Source organism: Rousettus aegyptiacus, unplaced genomic scaffold (genome assembly GCF_014176215.1).
Source record: "Rousettus aegyptiacus isolate mRouAeg1 unplaced genomic scaffold, mRouAeg1.p scaffold_m13_p_5, whole genome shotgun sequence".
NCBI classification, from domain to species: domain Eukaryota; kingdom Metazoa; phylum Chordata; class Mammalia; order Chiroptera; family Pteropodidae; genus Rousettus; species Rousettus aegyptiacus.
The window spans coordinates 31,992,327-32,006,947 of record NW_023416308.1 but is presented as its reverse complement, the minus strand read 5'-3'; the positions used below and the strand labels follow the sequence as shown (position 1 = coordinate 32,006,947).

The 14,621-nt window shown below is 37.7% G+C and overlaps 2 protein-coding genes across 7 annotated transcripts in view; one reads left to right on the top strand and one right to left on the bottom strand.

Moving 5' to 3' along the window:
* Positions 1-14,621, bottom strand: part of OPCML (opioid binding protein/cell adhesion molecule like) — a 1,143,910-nt gene that overhangs the window by 10,340 nt on the left and 1,118,949 nt on the right. The gene's annotated exons all lie outside the window — the stretch shown is intronic.
* NTM (neurotrimin) overlaps positions 1-14,621 on the top strand; it is an 897,130-nt gene that overhangs the window by 867,305 nt on the left and 15,204 nt on the right. For all 6 annotated transcript variants that reach the window (XM_016137929.2, XM_016137927.2, XM_036221177.1 and 3 more), the window contains 2 exons: positions 8,132-8,266; positions 10,225-10,345. In XM_016137929.2, the coding sequence (XP_015993415.1) occupies positions 8,132-8,266; positions 10,225-10,345 (256 nt within the window). The remainder of the gene's footprint in view (positions 1-8,131; positions 8,267-10,224; positions 10,346-14,621) is intronic.

The following is a 14,621-nucleotide window of genomic DNA, read 5'->3' as shown; positions in this document are numbered from 1 at the left end:
CATCAGTGTTACATATATGGCTCTTAGGGCCCTAAACTTCAGCTTTACCACAGAGTTTCTTCTGTTTAGTTCTTGGAGGCCCTACCATGTACTTAAATACAAGTCTTCTCATGTTCTCCCCCTTGCCGCACTTCATGAAGTCCTCTACCTTTACCTCTGCAGGCATAGTGAGAATGAGGCTCTGGTTTGAATGGTTGTTGGCTGTGTGTGCATGGTTCCAGGCTGCACTGAGTTATTGGGGGGGCATGGGATGAGGAAGGACTTTCCCAGTTCATTGGCAGGTGTTGACACTGGATCTCTCAACAGTGCTACCCATCTCTCATGTCTTCCATAAACTTTTCTATAGTTTCTGGCCCTTACCACTTTATTCATCAGACCTCAAAACCAGTCCCTCTGGCTTTGCAGAGGTTGGTGCTGAGAAACAGTAAGCACACCCCTATCATGTTTTTATTGTGTTCTTGTCCACTCAACATCCCAGCATTTTAACAGAACCCTGTCTTTCGCCATCAAAACACAAAACCTCCTATGCTACTCAGTTCATAATAAAGGCATCTGGAGAGATGCTAGCTGACCTGCCCTGTAAACAGCTGACCCTGAGGCCCAGTTTGAGTTCAACAGGAACACCCTGATTCAAACCAAGAGGACAAGAGGGAGCTGGGCAAGAGAACTAGTCTAGTACTAAGCCAGTCACAATATTTTAACTAAAATTTAAAAATAATTTCTTCCAACTCTCAAATTCTGAAATTCGAAGTTCTATATTTTCTCTTTTTGAGGTCCAATGATTTTTATCTAAGCTGGTATAAATGCCATAAAAATATTAAGCGAGGAGACAGCTGTGTTCTCTCCTCTCCAATAACTACAGCTGTTCTCCTGACAAGCTTATTATTGGGTACAATAAAAATGATAATTGTGGCTATTATTATTTTCAGTTATAAAGGCTTTTAATCCCTCTACGAGCTCAGAAATTTGGGGTTTTCTCTTTCAAAGGGGTATGACTTAACACAGGGCAGTTTTGTCCTCCAGTTGGCAGTAAACTGCTGAGTTCAGCCCATTGGGCAATGTGAAACTCCTTTGGAGATCTGAGGGCAGGTGTTATCACGTTTCCAACTTGCTTTATTTCACTGCTTGACGTCAGATTCCACTTAATGAAATAGCTGCATTCCTGAAAAGTTGGCTGTAGAACAAATTCTGTTAAATACATCATACTTCCTCATTGATCTTCATTTTTAGATTAAGGATGCATTTCCCCGAGGAAATAATTGGCCCCAAGACTAAATATAAATTGTACTAAACACTCAATAAACCTTTTAAAATCACATATTTAAAGAAAGCCTGTTATGTTAGATCACTAATAGCGATGATATTTTTTTAATCAGGAAATATAAATATTATGCTAAGAACAATTACCAGAAATGGCACTGTTGTGGGAATAGAATCACATGAGGATTAGGTGAACAACATAAGGTCCCTGAATCTCTCTCTTTTTTTCTTTTTTAAACTGAGTAGTTCTGAGTCTATCAGTCAATCAGTTTATTAATAAGAAGTTGACACATTTCAATTATGTAAACTTTTCCTAGGTGTATTAAGAGCCAAGTCCAAGACTTGGTCTCTGCTGTGAGTTTCAATTTCATTAGAAAATAAGACCAGTGAATATAGCAGAAAACAATCACTGGAAAATGCTATTATAGTTGTGGGAGCTGTGGATTGGACATCAAGAGACGTGGTGTGCTCTGGCACTATATAGATATGGATCCCTCTAAACGGCTGTTTCCCACATGAAAAATGTAGGGATTTAACAAAATTACTAATTTCTAAACTTGACAATATATGAGAATTCCCTGGTAAAATTATAAAAACTTCTTATCCCAGAATATTCTGATTTATAGGTATGGTAGGATATAGAAAATTATATTTAAATAATTGTTCTAGGGAATCCTACAGAAGTCAGCCTGTGTCCTAGTATAGAAATTATGGAATTACATAACCATTAATGACCTTTAAGCTTTTTAGTGTACTTTTATATGATTCTAAAGACTAGATGAATTCTAGATAAACTAGTGATCTCTATGTGTAGAACAACCATAGGCACTGAAAATTAGGAGCTAGATGGGAGTATATTAGTGTCCTAGTGTTCCACAACAAAGTAACAAAAACTAGGTGGCTTAAACAACAGAAATATATTGTCTCACAGTTCTGAAAGCCAGAAGTCCAAATTCAAGGTGTCAGCTGGTCTATGTTCTCTCTGAAAATTATAGGGCAGGATCTTTGTGTTTTTGCTCCTGGTGTTTACTAGCAATCCTTGACTCTCCTTGACTTATAGAGGTATGGCTGCATCCCATGACCATCTTTTCCCTATGTTTCTTCACATCCTCTCCCCTGTGTACATATCCATCTGTGTCTAAATTGTTTCTTTTATAAGGACACCAGTCACATTGGATTAGGACTCAGAATAATAACTCATTTTAATTTGATTACCATTGTAAAGACCCTGGTCCCAAATAGGGTTCACATTCTCAGATATGAATGGTTAGGACATCAGCTTATCTTTTTTGGAAGGAACTCAATTCAACTCATAACAAGGAGTTTTCATGGAAAAATTAGAACTTTAAAGCTAAGTGGTGTTTGCTTAATACAGCAAAGTTAAGTTATCCTGTTCCAGAGTCTTTTCTCTCTCATTCAGCAGAGCTGTATGCTCTAGATTTGGAGGTCTTCTTAACTTGGCACAGAATCACCTCTGAGGCTTAAAAAAATTATGGATTTTCCCTCCTGCAGGTTTCATTCAGGTGTCAGTGTATGGCTGGGGAGCTTATGTTTTGAGAAAGCTCCCTGGAGGATTCTACTATCTATGGCCTATAAACTGGCTTTTGGAACCACAGGTCTAAACTTCTCCCAACTCCCAGCTGAAAAATAAGCATCCAATGTTTTCTTCCCTTGGTTTTGCCAAGGGCACGCAGTTGAAACTGAGCTGGAAATGCCAAATGTATTGCTTGACCTAGGAAACTGAGGCTTTGAATGCCTTAACCCCAGTGGGTAATATGAAAAACACAGGTTGTAAGCCAAGCTCTTTGGGGGAACCCTGGTCTTGGAGGGGGAGTGTTGGAGGGGAGGTTGATACCTTTCTTTAGCCTAGTATTGTTAATTTGTTTGTTCAGGAGCCATTTAAATGATTGAGATCAAAGAGGTTTTGCGGGGTACAAGGGATCCAAAAAGTACAGGTTTTAGAACCTGCCAGATGTAGGTTTGAATCACTGCCGAGCTATGTGATTTTGAGCTATTTACGTAACAATTAATCTATAAAAAAGGAATAATCACGTTCATACAATATAAAAAAATAGTATGGCCTGGCTTAAGAGTTGTGGTAGTATATTGTTGGCGGGATGTAAATTGGTGCAGCCACTATGGAAAACAGTATGGAGTTTCCTCAAAAAATTAAAAATAGAGCTACCACATGATCCAGCAATTCCACTTCTGGCAATCTATCCAAAGAAAATGAGAACACTAACTCAAAATATATATGCACCCCTATGTTCATTGCAGCATTATTTACAATAGCCAATATATGGAAGCAACCTAAGTGTCTATCTATCACTAGACAAATGGATAAACAAGATTTGATATATACATGAATATCACTCAGCCATTTAATAAAAAAGCATTAAATCTTTTCATTCTCTGCAACATTGATTGACCTAGAGAGCATTATGCTAAGTGAAATAAGTTAGACAGAGAAGGAAAAATACCATGTGATCTTAGTGATATTGGGAACCTGAAAAACAAATGAGCAAACAAACAAAACAGAAGCAGACATTAACATAGAGAACAGACTGATGGTCACCAAAGGGGAAAGAGGTGGGGAGGACAAAAAAGGTAAAGGAAAAGAAGTTACAAATTTTCACATATAAAATTAATGTCACAGGGATGTAAAATATGACATAGGGAATATGGTCAATAGCATTATAATAACCTTATACAGTGCCAGAGTGTTACTAAACTTATGGTGATCACTTCACTAGGTATATAAGTGTCGAATAACTATGTGATACACCTGAAACTAATATAATACTGTATATTAATTACACTTTAATAAAAATATTTTTTAAAATAAAAATAAATAAATAATAGCAGTTGCATTTTTTAAAAGTTTTGGTAGTGGTGGTGGTGATGATAATGATTGTCGGAGCTAACACCTATAAAAATACTTATCTTGTGCCTTTCCCTGTACCAGCTGCATCCCATGTGCTTTCCATTCTCAAAGCAAAGCTAGAGGTGGGTTGCATTATTCTGAGTTGTAGAGGTGAAGAAACGGTGGCACAGAGGAGTTAGGTAACTTAGCACATCATGCAACTTGAAGGTGGAGAGTGGGGTTTACCTGATCCCAAACTTTCTCTTTGTACCTTCCTCACAGCACTAATACGAAATAAACTTGGATGAGTAGATTGGAGTTACTTTCTGAAGAGCTTTGATAAGGATGTGGAGTTTATGTTTGATGTTACAGAAAATAGAAAAACCGTTCTTAGTGTCTGAAGAGGTGTGTCATGATGAAGGGGATATTTTAGGAAGATGACTGTGTCACTTCCACTCAAGGATGTGTTTTCTTTAGAAAAGGCTTATAAATGAGAAGCTATTGACCTCGAAGGGTTTCTTTTCATTGGGTTTTATCAAGTTATTTGCCTCTTCCTCACTGATATTCTTCAACAAGAATTCCCTTTAGCACTTTAAAAAGTATGCTCTGTCGATTTTTTTTTCTCTAATATTTTTTCGTAAGTTTTTCATAGGAGTGATAAAGCATTGATCATTTCATACCCAGAGTACAAATGGTCTTAAAGGAAAACTTTCTTTGAATCATTAACTATATATTCAGAGTTCAGTTTTGCAATTTTTGTTTTGTTTTGTTTTTGTTCTCTTTCTTTATTTGTTTATCTCAGGCAGCACCTATAAAAACTTCATTTCTGGTAGTTCAAAGTCTAATTTGTTATGTAGAGACTGATTATCTTTCTCTCTGGTCATCTGTGCTTCTAATAGAGAAAAAAGGTGTGAGGAGAAAGATGAAACTAATGGTAATAAAAACTAAAATAGATAAAGCATTTTACTATAAACAAATTACTTTTCACATGCCTTATCCTGTTGAATCAGAAAATGTACATATAATAATTAGTGAGTAATGGAGTCATTATAGTTTTTCCATATTTCTACATTTGGTCTGGGGAACACATGATAGTAAAATTAAGCCTCAGTGGTATTTGCAGGATGACCTAAGTATAAATCCCCTCCCTCTAGTAATAAAAATCTGGATCAGTGGAGAACATATGCTTTTCCAAAATCTTAAGCTGTCCAACTTCCTTCCCTACATAAGATTTTTGATATTAATATATAAAGTTACACATATATTAAACACGCATCTTCATAAAAATCTTGATGAGGTCTTGATTGTGATTACCCTAATATTTCTGAACTTGTATTTCAGTCTATGACTGCAACCCCACTACTTGCTTCTCCATTTGAGTGTCCTTATAACAATCTCATTCAAGCTGAGTGCCTGTAAATCTTACTGTGGTCACACAAGAACATCTTTGGATGGTAGAATTAAAACAGTTGCCTGATCAATTAGAAGGATCATTTATAAATTATATAAATGTCTAACCAATGTAATGTATATTTGAAACTAAAAATAAATTTTTTTAAAAAAAACAGATATTTGCTCTCTAGTTTGAGAGAAGACCAAGAGACCCAGAGAACCAACCCTATGCTGCTTTGTTTCCTTGCTTTGATGGCATAGTACACAGCCTTCCAGATCTAAGGTCCTACCAGTCACTGCTCTGACACTGGAGCTCAGTCCAGAAACAGCTGTCCAGATCTAATTTATTTCCTAATGCTACGGCACTGTTAATTTATAAATTACACTGGTAATTCAAGCTATTATTAATTTCAGATGGTGTAGGGCAAGCCTAATTAAAATATGACACCAATTGCCACACATATGTACCAAGGACTACCATTTAAAATTAATGGGAATATTAAGTGTGACACTGGTCTCTGAGATGCTTTTCACAGTAATTATAGCATTCTAGCGGGGAAAGATCTGACAAATGTAGGCTTGAGTCTGGTAGCAAATAAACAACAGGATAAAAGGAATTACACATTCTGCATTTAAACTTTTTCTTCTCATTTTCTCCACCCTTCTTCAAATCAAAGTTAGTGCTTTTTCTCCTACAGATACTTAGAAAACAATAACAATAAATGCTACAGTGAAAATTAAAAATTTCTTACTGGTTGGTACTATGAGTTCCTATGTGTTCATGCTGATTGTCCTCTCCACTTTCTGTACTTTTTGGCCCTGTTTTCTACTTATTAACATGTTTTTGGTACTTCCTATGAATTTAGTAACTCTTGCTTGCTGCTTACCTTAGTAGATACAGGCTGTTCTTTTGCTCTTCTGTAGGTAGTAGGGGCAAGAGGATTTCTGCACATAAATAATATGTGTTCCATGTGGCATGAAGGTGCATGATGAAATGCTCAAGTTGAGCTTATTACTGGATGGCAGCACAGAGTTCTTATGTCCAAAGAGTGGTGGCCCTTTTTTACAAGGCAGTTGTTTCATTACTGCTGTCATTGTTATTGCTGCTGTTGTTTATTGTGACAAAAATTGTGACCTTAACAATGTCGCAGAACAAATACAACTATAATTTATATACCACATATATCATTCTTTGTATTATATTAGTTTCTTGCTATTGTGATTTTCATGCTTGGGTCAGCAGATACATGTGGTGTTATGGTGTTATGGAGAAGTTTTATCACCTGGAAAGAAATGATTTTTGCTTCCTTTTCTACTCATGCAGAGCCACTCATGTTAATATAGCTTCATTTCACCTAAGTCTGTGCCTCTGGGCAGATTACAGAATTACTAACAAAAGCAACAGGAGTGCAGTCATGAGAGTTTTTGAAGTGCTTTCATGTATACATATAGTTTTTCTTTCTCTTTTTTTTTCAATTTGTCATCCAAACAATCTTCTGAGGTATTAGGATTGTATGTATATTATGCCTAGAAAATGTTTCTCAGTTGCTAGTAACAGTCTCAATTAAAGCTTGTTGCTTCTTAATAACTGGTAATAGTACCCTCTTTTACTCTTTAAAGTATCCCAGTTTACATGACAAAATATATCATCATGTTGATTACTTCATTTAACACAGGAAGGAGGATAATCTCAGGATGGAAGCAGATACTTTTGTAGTCCTTTGTCTTTCTGCAAGGGTGACTATGAAAGGAGACCATGAACTCGTCTTCTAGTCTTTAATGTCATGGTCTTTTATAATCAAATGCTCATGGCAAGACCTCAGGAAGTCTAGTAGGTAGAGGGTTGTTATTATTATTCATAATTTTCCAAAACAGAAACTAAGTCTGAGGATGAAGTGACAGTAAGATTTGCAGCCATGTCTTTCTGATTTTTACTTTCTGCCATCTTTGTGGTTAGAGTTTGAAGTCCCTCTTGTTGGTTAGTCTTCAGGGTCATGTACCCAAGAACTCTGGCAGATCGAAGTTTAGAAAATTGATTTTTTTCCTTATCTAATTGATTGTCTAACTCTAAAAACAGACTTGAAAATTTATTTTATTGGTGTTCTACCACTTTTTGTGCTATGTGTATATGTGTGTGTAACTGCTATTGTGGTATATTTTAACTGATTCAGGTCTGGGATGTAGTCATTAGCTCTTCACTTCAAGGTTCAATCTGACACTGGGAGATCAGAAAGAATTATTATTTGCCTAAAGTGCCTAGCTCAGATCTCAAAGCCCAAGTGCTTCGTAAGATCTAGGCAGTGTAAATGTCAAAATTATTAATCACTTATCAAGAACCAGTAATTTTCTAGGGACTGTGTTTAGTTCAGGTGGGAACACAGGCATTTCAGCTGGTCCACTGGGGAACTAAGAAAACATTGGCGATAGAAGTGGTAGAAGAGAGGAAGAAGAGTGAACAGGCATAGTTCTTAATAATCTGAAGGTAGAAGTGGCACGATTCTCTACAGACATAACCATTTTCTATATTGTTTTCTAAGTTTAGACCTGTCGTGTTCTTCTTTTTCTTTTTTCTTTTTTCTTTTTTTGTTTCCTATTTCATCACACTTTTTCCTACAGCTGTGGGCTTTGTGAGTGAAGATGAATACTTGGAAATCCAGGGCATAACGAGAGAGCAGTCCGGGGACTACGAGTGCAGTGCCTCCAATGATGTGGCTGCACCAGTGGTACGGAGAGTAAAGGTCACCGTAAACTGTAAGTGGTCTCAGGATCCCCAACCCTGTATGTACATGAGGCTGGCTGCTGTTGTGGCCATAACAAAGAGCTGGACTGCAGAACAAACTGCTGACTCAGGATGAGAAATAATATGGTATCATTGTCTACTCTCTGCTTTCAAGAGGAATAATTCCAAACTCTAATTAAAAACAAACAAACAAACAAAACAATTATAGCTGAAAGTGCTTTAATATAACCCCAAACTTGATTTATATATTTCTAGAAGATCATTAAATGGCATTCAATGCATAATTTATATAAGCATGTTTTTGAATCTCTGTTTTTTTCCATACTTTACTCATGGCATCCGCAGGTTCTTACTCTCTAGACCAATAATCTCCAAATTGGGGAGCAAAAATACCATGTATATAAAGGAAATATTACAATTTCTATTTATGGTATGTTTATTTTACGGCATCCTTTTACAATTATATATGTTGATGTATGTCACGTTCATAATTTAAATAAAAATAGTTAACCATACACATATTAGAGTATATACCTCAAAATCCGATTTTGACTAATGGAGGCACAGAATCCAAAATGATTAGAGGCCACTGCTCTAGACCCCTAGTTCTTTTTGATAAGCCATCCAAATTCTCTCTGACATTGATCCTATTCAACATCCCTACCTCTCTCTCACCCTTTCCCCTCTTGATTCCTCATTATGCACACTGACTTAGTTCTCTGTGACATTCTGAAAGATTTCTCTGCTGTAATCATTCCAGGAAGTCTTATGACAGGATAGAACTCAAGAACTAAACTGGCAAACCAGAAGCCTTGTCTCTTCAAAATTTGGGCGGGTGGAGATAGAAGAAGAATATTGTGTGTTGGTGATTACTCATTCTTAATATTAGTATTTTGGTTTCTGTTACAATTTGAACCTAATTAATATGGAGCACTTTAAGATTTAAGAAAATAGGTTTAACCATGCTACCATTTTTTGTACCATACCACAATTTTAAAGGGACTTAAATGACTTCAGTTAATAAATACCAATCTAAAGAGTAAGAGAATATAAGCAAAGAAAAAAAATATTTAGAAAAATAAATGAAAGCTATGGATGAATAAGCAATTGAAATATATACCACAGGTGGTTAGATGTGGATCCAGAACTTATTTGAGTTGCTAAAGCAAAGAGAGGAAACATCATTTCTTTTAAGCTTTATGTCCATAAGGTAAAAGCAAACTAGTTGCTTGGGAGAAACATTACTTTTCCTAGTACTGAGACCCAGGAGAATTTCATCTTTAGGGTCTCCACAAATAGAATACTTCGAGATATAGTCAATAACATTGCATACAACATTTCTGCATTAAATAGACTGGCAAGTTGGTTATGGCTGTTTTTCACAACGTACTTCACTGTAAACTGTTGGAATTGCCAATGGTTATTAGGTAAAGACTTCAAATGAATGCAGGAAAAGTATATAGGTCTAGTTTGGTCTAGCTTGACTCAGGAATACATTTTGGAATACCTGATCTATATATCCTTCAGGCAATTCTCTATAAATATTATTTTTTGCAACTGAGTTTTTGATGAGGATTGGATAATTTGAGGTTATATACTCTGGCAAAAACCTGGTGTGCACAAATTCTAGAAGGCTAATTAAAGGTGCTGACTGTCAGCCCATGGAGTATAGGGTTGATGGGTTGGCATCATCCTATGAAAGTTAAAAAGTTTAAAAAGGAAATAGGCCTGAATACCTGGTCATTCCATCTTTGTCCAGGGGGGAACAGAAGTATTATGTGCTAGAAAGATCAAGCTTTTCTTTTGAATGACACTGACTGGTTTCATTCTCTGGCACAATTTGTATAGTGACATGTCAGTTCAAGTAAACAGAGGTAGAGCAGAGAGTAAAAAATAAAATCAGTGAATGCAGCAGCCCAATTCATTTCAGAATGCTTTTCAAATTCTACGGGACATATTCTCTCTGCAGATCCACCATACATTTCAGAAGCTAAGGGTACAGGCGTCCCTGTAGGACAAAAGGGAACACTGCAGTGCGAAGCCTCAGCAGTTCCCTCCGCAGAATTCCAGTGGTACAAGGATGACAAAAGGTAAAGATACCCTCCCCACCCTTCCCCCCAAAGAAGAAGAAAGCTTTTCCAGGTTTTTGATTCCAGATGGTTGCTAATGACTTCCTGAAACATCCTCTTCTGAATTCCCCCTACCTATGAGGGGGAAATGATATACAAACAAGTCTTTTCTTAATATTAATGAATTTCGGCTTTGTTTTCAACGTTTCCATGCAAAATTAGCACTCTCAACCAACAGACCCAAAAGAAAATATTTTTGTTTTTTAGGAAAGCAAAATCTCACAGGAAAGGCCCCAAGGAGCATTCTAAGGACTGGATTTTTTACAGGCAAGAAAATAATATGTTCTGCCTGAAGCTATTTTTAACACATTCTCAGGCTTGCATTAAAGCGTTAGGAGTGCTCACAGGGTGCTGAGAGTGGCTAAGAAGTTTGCTGTAGCTAGAGGTTTCAGTTGAGTTCCAAACACTAAGTTTTGGTTTATAGCCATCCATGACCCTGTTTAGCCATCCCTTTGTGCCAGGTTATTCCTGCACTGTAGGAAAAGGGAGAGTGGGCTATTCCTTTCCTACTCATTGCTGCAGCTACCATTGGGATATTTGTTGCAATTCACTGAAGATTGTCATTGCGAGGAGTTATCAAATGGCATGTTAGCACAAGGTTCAGCAGCTTAGCACAACCAGGCAACATGATAATTGCTGTTATCAAATAGCTATTTTAAGATGGATGAACAACAAATAAATGTGCGAGAGCTGTTTATATTTGGAACACTTTCTCAAAAATGAGGTAGGGGCGATGCAAAAAAGGCCTGAGGTATATGAAGAGTGGAGAAGGAGGAAGGGGTTATGTAGGCTGAGAAACTGAGAAAGAAAAACAACAAAGGGTAATCACAAGTAGGAGGGCAGTATAAGAAGCTCAAGGCCAGGAGGATACAACAGTTGCCCATGTGACTTAAATCATCTACAACGTGCTTGTGTTTCTTTCTTTATGAGGTCAGTCAGACACCAAAAGCTCTTCTAGTCTCTGAATCAATCATTAAATTTCGTTTAGAACCAAGTCACTTCATCATACAATTCTTTGTCTTATCATAATCCTTTCAAAGAGAAGCAGTGCTTTTTCATCTTTAAGTATAAATTCCAGCAGCTTCTTAGTGAGGTGTACTGTATTCATCTAGCCCATTTTATAGATGAAAGAATTGAGGCATAAAGAGGAAGACAAGCTCATAAGAAGATACGAGGAAGTATCTGGCTGTCCCCCTTTCTCCAAAAATTCAAAACTAAGCAAAATGAGTAGCATTTTTCCCAGTAAATAAACATGGTTATTTTTCTTAGAAATCCTGCTTCACTTGTCCCTTCCTCCTTCTTATTGAAAGACCTTCTGTATGAAAGTCTAACATCAGAAAGAAGAAAGAAAGAAAGAAGAAGAAAGAAAGAAAGAAAGAAGAAAGAAAGAAGAAAGAAAAGAAAAGAAAGAAAAAGAAAAGAAAAGAAAGAAAGAAAGAAAGAAGAAAGAAAGAAAGAAAGAAAGAAAGAAAGAAGAAAGAAGTGAAAAGATAAGATAAGAAGAAGAAAGAATAGTTATCCCTTGGTTAAAGAGGCAGAATGAAACGAAGAAAGAAAGAAAAGCAAGAAAAAGTACTTAAACAAGAATAAGAAGAAGTATCAGGACAGCAAGGAAGGAAAGAAATGTGGGTTGGATGACTAGAAAGAAGTGGGGGGGGGGGTAGAAAGTTTTGAACAAATGAGAGGAAATAAGAGGGGAAACGGGGGGGAAAAAAAAAAAAAGAAATAAAAAAAGAAGCAAAGAAAAAGGAAAAGAAGGAAAATCGGGCAAAGTAAAAGGGGGGGGGGGGGAGGGGAAAAGAGGAGAAAGGATGTAAAGAAAAGAAAGAAAAGAAAAAGAAGAAGATAAGAAAAGAAGAAAGAAAGAAAAGAAAGAAAGAGGAAAATGAAAGAAGAAGAGAAAGAAAGAAAGAAAGAAAAGAAAGAAAGAAAGAAAGAAAGAAGAAAGAGAGAGAGGTGGGAGAAGGGGGAGGGAGGGAGGAAGGGAGGGAGGGAGGGCGGGAGGAAGGAAGGAAGGAAGGAAGGAAGGAAGGAAGGAAGGAAGGAAGGAAGGAAGGAAGGAAGGAAGGAAGGAAGGAAGGAAAGAAAGAAGGAAGGAGTATTAGCGAAAAAACTATGGATCTTTTGGATGGGTTCCTGAACCTCGATTGTCTAGGTCTTCAAGAAAACTAATCAGCTATGTCGTATTTTTCTAATTCTTTACAGGAGAGAAATATAAGTATAATGTGTGGGAAAGCAGAATCTTAAAATATGTAGAGGAAAGTAGAGCAAGGTGTAGTAAAAAATGGCCAATGGTGAGGAAAAGGAAGAGAGAGCTCTGCTTTGCATGACTGCCATGTCATGGAAGGTCTGCAGTCTATGCCAGTACCCAGGAGGTAAAAGCCAGAGAATATCACCAGGGAGGGTTTTCAGAGGCCCCTGGCTCAGGCAGCTTTGATTCTTGCTTTGTCTGAGTTCTTCTCATGGCTGCCGCTTTACCCTCCTTCACTAATTCTGGTCAGTTTTCCACTTGCCGCTCATTTATTTCCAGTGTTTTTCCATCTAATGGAGTTGTCTGTCCTCCTGGCACCCAGTTCAACAAGAACATTTCTGTCTCTTAGCTCTATGTCACAGCCAGTCCTTCTATGCCTCTAAGGCTGTCAGGCAACCCCTTCCAGGCAGGTCTCATTGGGCATTTTATATCTGCCTGGGGGAAGATCAGCTCTAACCTAGCTCTCAATTCTAGTGAGATGAGTGGACTTCTTCTAAGGCAAATCAAAGGACTCTGTGTGATGTGGACAGCATTTTTCTCAAAATTCAGGATAGAAGTCTCTTTTGACTATGTAGTAGCACCACTCAATTGCATGCCATTGTGTGTCATCAATCAAAGGGATAGAAAATGGAACACTGTAGTTAATAAGGGCCACCCATCCATGGGGATATGAGCCAATAAAAAATCTATAGGTTCATTAAGAAACTGAAGCCAGGTGTGGGATGGGACAATGTGTGACCATACGGATAAAAGGCAAGTGTGTCATTCCACAAGCTGCAAAGTGGTACAAAGTACAGTTGGCCCTTTTTTTTTAGCTAAAGACATCTCAGAGCTGTCAAGCAGGAAACTGCTTCAGGTAAGTGTCTCTCCCCACTACAGAGCTGAAATCTAATTCACAGCTTGGTTCTGATATAAAGGCTTCCTATCCAGCCCAGGATGGCACCCAAATGGCAAATGGGATCAATAAGCTTGAGGAGCTCTCAGAAACCTCCTGATGGGTGGGCTGCAGAACTTTCTTTGGACAGCACCCCCTAGAGGATCAATATCTACATAACAAGCTGGACATATAACTTGTGGCGTCTGGCAGCACAGCTGGATGCCTCATTCCATTTGGACAGTGCTCACATTTTAATGAAGTTCATGGAATCTGGCCAGTTCACTGCCCCTAGCTTCTGAGAAAGAAAGGCTCCCAGAGGAAAATCTGCATAATGAAAAGCAAGGCAAGTTCCTCCAACCAACCTTCTGACTTCCTTGGAGACAGATGTTGGGTGAGAACTAAAGCCAGAACCTGGCTTTCCCTTGTGGTCACTGTTTCTGTTTTTGCAGTGGAGAGAATTATTCTGCAGTCCTACAGAGATAAGATAATGACAAAGCAGCTGCCTTCTATGCCAAAAACCTACTGTGACCCAGAGATAGGCAGGAGTTCTTAATGTTTAACTCCGTTGAAATATATTATATTAAATAACATTTTATAGTTTACAAAGCAGTTTCTCTTCATTGTCTTGCTGGGCTTCACTTTCTATTTCTGCCTTGACTATTGGCTTTCTCAATTTGATGATTCTGACACCAGTCATTTGCCCTAGTTCATGTCCCATGAGTCTGTTCCAATACATATCCACTTCGACATGGTTTGCACTCTATGCATCCTGCTTCTGCCAGGCTCTAAACAACCAGCTTAAGTTTGTGACCATGTTCCCTGAGATCCTCCGTTCAGAAAGATTTATTTCCCTCACAAGTATTCATTTTTGCCATAGCATAGACTCAGCTTCTGGGCAAGGAAGACAGATTGTTTCAGGGAAGGGAAAAGGCTGGCTTAAAGCCCATTCTCTGAAATAGGAGATTCTAGAGTTTTTAAAAGAAAGAGAATTGGTCTCATAATTTCTATGTAGACATGCAATTCTAATAGAAATGGATGCTAACAACCTCCTACAATGGAGGACGTGACCCTACTAACTCCTCAAGTAGGTTTCCCCTTACCCTCTGTCT